This window comes from Cololabis saira, chromosome 8 (assembly GCF_033807715.1).
Source record: "Cololabis saira isolate AMF1-May2022 chromosome 8, fColSai1.1, whole genome shotgun sequence".
NCBI classification, from domain to species: domain Eukaryota; kingdom Metazoa; phylum Chordata; class Actinopteri; order Beloniformes; family Belonidae; genus Cololabis; species Cololabis saira.
Window position 1 is genome coordinate 29,039,980 of NC_084594.1, and position 6,086 is coordinate 29,046,065.

Below are 6,086 nucleotides of genomic sequence, written 5' to 3' on the forward strand. Positions count from 1 at the left end.
AAAGCTGTAAGTGTTAAATATAAAAATAACAATGAGTGAACATTCACTTGTTTGAAAAACATTTGAAATCCTACAGTCTGTGCTTCAAAATTTTATCAACCAGATGCTCTGCCTTATAAAAGTTATTGAAGGCAACAGTGATTAAATTCTTCGCTACACTTGAAAAACTCTAATAACTTGGCTGATTGAGTTTAATCACTTAATGCCAGATTTTTGCAAAGACTGTAATAAACTTGGTGAATAAATAAACTGAGATACGGAAAGACTGCTCAATTCTAACATGACAAATGAATTCAAGACAAGAGTCCCAGGGAACGATCAGAAATGAGACCGAAGTAATAACTGACACCATCAAGAATAAATAATTCGTTCATTGTTAGGTTGGATGGTCTCTAACCTTGGTCACAAATGGACCATGAAATGATATAAAAAATAAATATATATACTTCTGCTACAGAATTGATAACTGTCTCTTGTTTAGTTTTTTTCCCTCATTATTTATGAAACAAAAGATCTTTGTAAAACAACTTGACTGAAATCCCCCCTTTTAGTGATTGAACTGTAACAAAGGTTGAGCGGGGTCACAAGTGATCACGTGTTTTGGTCAAACAAGGTCGGAAAGCCCTGGTAATTTACAAGTGGTAATTCCAGCTAGATTTCAACACCGCTCTCTTCCGTGAAAGGTTAGAGAGGACTTTCATTCTTAGAAAGTTTCAGTGTCATTAAAAACAGAACTCAATACCAAGGATCCGTCAAGAGTAAAAGATGCGTGTTTAAGGATTACAAATACTTTCATCAGCTGGTGACAAGAATCTAAATGTTTGGGCTCAATTAAAGGACCAGCCATGAAAGCTTGTTGATGCGGCCTAGCAGTACATTAAATAACCAGCAGGTATCTCCCTACCAAGACACACCTAGCTGTTTGCTGGTCTGGATTCAGCTGTATGTGAACACAATGTCAGTGGAGAAAGACACCAGCAGGGATCTTAGAGGGGCTATTGTTTTTGTCAGATAATCTGGTATAAGGTTATAAGGTCTTTTTCAACTTAATGATTTGCTTCATTCTACAGTGAGAAAGATTATTCTCAATAAAAAATCAATAAAAAAACAACCAAACAAACAATAAACAAGAAGAAATACTGAGTGAAATACTCAGAGGAAGTGCAGAAAACTCTTAAGCCTGATTTATGTTTTTTTTTTGTTTAGGTTTTATATTCTTTTCTTTTATTAGTTTTTTGTTTATTTAATACAAATATTTTATTTGATTTTAAAAAACTTTAGTCAACTTTCTTGTTTTTAGACATATGTAGAAATAAGTTTTCCCCCAATCTTTTGCCTTGAATATCTAAAGATCAGACTTCGCAGGCCTCAGTTAGCATGTTAAAAGTTACAATTCTAGACAGTACAATTAGAAAATAATCTAGAAACTAATAGTAGCATCTGAAAAGGGTCCCAAGAATACCAGCGAATCAACAACAGAACAGTTAGAAAACAAAAGAACGTAGTTGTTGTCCAGAAAACAACATGAGTGAAATGTGTGGCAGGACCTTAAAGGCACCCTGTGTAACAGAACCACTTCAGACCAAATTAGGAGCATATGAGAAAATCATGTGTCAGTCCCTGGCATGATATATTCCACAACCATCCCCGATGCTTCTCCATCTCAAATACTCCATGTTTACAACTGTAAATATCGAAATACGGAACAGTGACATTGTGAAGTGGCATTCAATATTAACAATAGTTTAGCATACTTACCAATCACGAAGAAACATTGACTACGTTTACATGCAGTCAAAATTCGGGTTAAGGTCAATATTCTGGTTACTGAAACATTCGGAATATTATGCATGAGCAAACAGGGTTATCCCTGTATACATGGTAATTAATCATTTGGGATATCTCCATCAAACCAGCGACGCAAGGAGAACGTCATGACGCCGTCATTTCCGCTTCTTCTTCCTGTATCCAAATTCAAAACAACAACAATAACAGCAGCACGCCGGATAATGAACAGCCCAGTAGAAGTCGTTTTGTTTCTGGGCCCTGTAGTACGCCTTTTTCAGCGTCTTCCAGCGGTGCTTGATCTGGTCTGGCGTTCATACAAATCCTGCTTCGCGCAACTTTTCGCTCACCTTTTTGTAAATCTGGCTAGCCCGGTACTTTCTACCGTCTATAATGGCAAAATGTTCATATCTTTCATTACATTTATGAAGTGATAAGTCTCCTCCTGGTCTTGCATTTCGCCATGTTTATAAGAACTTCCTGGACTCAAAAGAGCAAGATTCCTTGCCAAAAGAACATGCGCAGAAAAATTAATGTTCCTTTTGATGGGGATATCCCGTTAGGTGTATACATGACTCCGGTTAGAAAAGGAGTAAGTAAAGGGGGCCTTTTCGGGTTTTTAAAAACCGGAATATGAGCAGATTCCGGTTATTCAAAGGGGTTATTGGTGTTTACATGGCCGTGCAAAACCGGGTTATTGCTAATATTCCGGGTTTAAAAGGGTTATTGACTGCATGTAAACGCAGTCACAGTGAGTTGTCATATTTCATTCCTTTATTTGCTAGTCTCCATCATGGACAGCAGCGTAGACTCCATGTCTCATGTCGGTTCTTTTATTGGTTCTTTTTCTTCAAGTGCAGATGTAGTATGCTGATAAGAGCACGTGCTGCTGGCAGCTTCAGCATCATCACTCCAGTGACCTGACTTGGGAGCACACTACACTACGCTGACAGCGATTCAGTAAATCAGCTGGTCCCCAAACCACTTTTGCCAGTAAAAAACAGGGAACATTTGTAAGCTCGTGAAAAACATGTCATGTTAAAATGGACAGAGTGACGATTTGTTCAAAGCACAAAGAAAAAGTGAAAACAACAAACATGAGTAAAGGAATGGATATGCTAGCTGCAGTTTGGTTTTGCCACTCAGAGTAAGGGGTTTAGTCAAAAAACTGTTTTGCAGAGGATAAAGTGGATTCCCACGCAAATGGTGGTACGGATCATTAACGAGAGTTCACAGCCGGTCCCAGTGAAAGGATGCTTCACTTGTTTGATTTGTAAATATTACAAACTAATTCTTACATATAGTAGCTTTAAGAGACCTATACCAAAACAAATGAGATGAAACATTTGATTAAGGTCTGTTGGCTTTGCAAAGAAGACTGGGACCATAATAAAAACCTTATCAAGAAGTTATTTCTGCTAAACTTAAATCATACAACCTACTGTATGTTGAGGCTCATTTAGTTTTTCCACACACTGCTCCCGAATTCTTTGTTTAGTTTTTCTTGAATAAATTGTGATACTGGCATGTGCTGTTCATCTGAAATTTTCCGACCTGATATTTTTTTTCCACTTTATCTGATTGAGAAAGAAAAGATAAAAAAAGCCCTCAGAACTGACAGATGTTGCATGTAACTAACCTTTGACCCCGCCACTGTGTGACGACATATACTCTATGAGCAAACACATTTTCTTTTTCCATTGGGTTTCCCTGCTCAAAACTTTGAAGCAGATGAGCAGGTTCGCCTGGTGTTTCCAAAAAGGACTGGTCTGACAGGAGTAAAGTTAGAGAAAGTTCCCTTCAAGGAAAATAGCTCAAGGTAATTGGCTTCACATATTGCTGGAGGAAGTTTTATTACTGTTATACACACATATATTTCTAAAACATGAAAGACATGACAATCAATCTAAACGCTTATAAGATCAAAAATATATTTACTTTTATATATTTATGCAAAAATAATTCTTTCACTCGTCTTTTATTGTCCCCACAAAGATCTGACTATGCAGCAGAGAGGAGGAAATGCTCAATCATTCCTTTCCTCTTCTTCTAATCAGGTCCCGCGACGTCACTTGAAAGTTCCTTTAATTGCATCACACTTCCTCCTTCTGTAAACTAATTTCCACAGGTGAGCAGGTTCAGGTATTTGTGTGTGTCTGTGTACGGTGATCAATACGTGGTGAAATCCCCTCCACTCCACTATAAGAGGAGACAGCATGGAGGCACCAAGACACTCCTCGACTCTTCTGCTTCGTAAACACACAGGTGAGTCTGAACAGAGGCACCCTGACATTAACTGTTTGGTTGCACATTGAATGAACTTAAAGCAGTGATCTATAGTTTGAACCAAGAGATTTGATTGAGAGTTTGTTTGAGAAATGCTTATTTTTTCCTACTATGGGAAGAATTTAACACTTCTCTTTGACTTTGACAACAAGCAACATGTCTGTTATCCCCACCAGGTAACCACAGTGATGAAGATGCTGCTTGGTTTCTCTCTCTGCCTGGTCCTCCATCTCCTCAGCTGCCTCAGTGGACCCGTGGAGAGCCGGACTCTGCATGTGGACAGCTGTTCTGTCAACGTTCACATTCATGAACTGCGCAAATATTACTCGGAAATCCGATCAAATGCTGTGAGTCTTAAACCCCCACAGATGCACACTTAACAAATCAAAGCGTCGCACCAAAATAGCATACTGACACAGAAATTCAGGCGCTTCACTTCATGTCATTAACTTGAAAGGTCATACACAGCTCTTAAATTGTTTATCAATATTAAAAGTAGAGAATACTTGACAGAAAGTATTCCTAAAACTGTTTTGTGCAATTTGTTTTAATTTATGACAGATATCTGGGGACGATGACATCGGAGTGAAACTTCTGGACAGATCTCTCATCAAAGATGTTGAGGTGAGGTTTTGTGCTTCCTGTTGTCACTTTCTCATCACCAATAGTTCTGCAGAAGTATATTTTGTGTGAATTTAATTTGACTCTTGTGCATCTCTACCAGGCGGGTCAGACTTGCTGTTTCCTGCGTCTCCTCCTGCGCTTCTATGTAGAGAGGGTGTTCAGCAACTATCCCACCTCTCATCGGCAGCAGCAGAGGTGCTACAGCGCTCTGGCAAATGCTTTTGTCAGCATCAGGAGAGATATGCATCAATGTGTAAGTATGCCATCCAGTGTATGTAAAGGAGAAGGAGAAGGAGAAGGAGAAGGAGAAGGAGAAGGAGAAGGAGAAGGAGAAGGAGAAGGAGAAGGAGAAGGAGAAGGAAGAATCAATAAGCTGTAATGATGAATGTTCTCTGTTCTGTGCAGCACTGTCACTGTGAAGAGGAAACCCACAGAAGAATCGACTCATTGCACACAGAGTTTGACAAGGTATATTGCACAATGACAATTCACAGCGTACATATGTTTTCATGCCCAGCATTTATAGAGTGGACTGCAGAGGGTTTCCATCTAAGCTGGTTAAATAATATACATAATGTGCAAACTCCATGAGCTTGTCGAACCCTCATGTTAAATCTCAGAAATTGTATGAACCGTTAGCGATTATAATTTCATAAATCTCAACAGAAAAGGAAAAGGCTTTGGAAGAGGCACTTGTATGTTGACCAAACCTTGATCTCAACATTAAAGCTTCTTTCTCCATCTGGTTGTCCTTCAGCTACAGATTCCTCAGGCAGCAAAGAAGGCAGTGGGAGAACTGGACACCATACTGGACTGGCTTGAAGGACTGAGACAAACTGCACAAATATAAAGTTGTTGGACTGCTGCTGAGCAGGAGATCCACAGCTTTTTCCATGTCGTGCCATTTTGCATTTCTCTGTTTTATACATAAATTAACTTAAAGCTGTATTTATATTTTCTATATTTTTTTAACATTTTTACCATTTTTTTTCAATGCTATATTTATAATAGAAGCCAACGTAGAAGTCTGGGCCCTCATTAGAAATGCAAAGCTACTGCTTGGTTATGTTTGAACTTCTACTATATGTTGTATTCAGATAAAACATGTGAATAAATTACTTTATTTTGAACTCAAACCATATCTTCATTTCAGATGTCCTGTTGAAAAAAAATAAAAATCTCACGATAATAGTAAGAGCAGTTTCCTCTCAGAAAAGTGGTTTGGCCTTCGTTACCACCCAGTGGTGATCCATTAAAGTACAGTTCTCCAAGCTCACATAATTTGAGTTACTGCTTCAAAATAGTAAAGTACAACTCCCAGTCTGCTCTGGTTCACTTCAGTCATGCTGCCTTGCGTACCCTTGGCACAGTCTCCTCACTTGAGGTCAGTG

At 38.7% G+C, this 6,086-nt stretch overlaps 1 protein-coding gene across 1 annotated transcript; it reads left to right on the plus strand.

Annotated features, from left to right (window-relative positions):
- Positions 1 to 4,024: 4,024 nt before the first annotated feature.
- Positions 4,025 to 5,752, plus strand: il19l (interleukin 19 like). The gene is made up of 5 exons (XM_061728623.1): positions 4,025 to 4,418; positions 4,633 to 4,695; positions 4,796 to 4,948; positions 5,101 to 5,163; positions 5,453 to 5,752. The coding sequence occupies exons 1-5, from the start codon at positions 4,164 to 4,166 to the stop codon at positions 5,543 to 5,545; spliced, it is 627 nt and encodes a 208-aa protein (XP_061584607.1). The 5' UTR covers positions 4,025 to 4,163; the 3' UTR covers positions 5,546 to 5,752.
- Positions 5,753 to 6,086: the final 334 nt, after the last annotated feature.

What these genes read in the sequence shown, in the direction of transcription:
- il19l (XM_061728623.1), top strand. Translation starts at nt 4,164, where the DNA reads ATGCTTATTTTTTCCTACTATGGGAAGAATTTAACACTTCTCTTTGAC. An exon ending in CTCTCATCAAAGATGTTGAG is followed by an intron (nt 4,696 to 4,795) that starts GTGAGGTTTTGT and finishes CATCTCTACCAG; the next exon opens with GCGGGTCAGACTTGCTGTTT. An exon ending in GGAGAGATATGCATCAATGT is followed by an intron (nt 4,949 to 5,100) that starts GTAAGTATGCCA and finishes TGTTCTGTGCAG; the next exon opens with CACTGTCACTGTGAAGAGGA.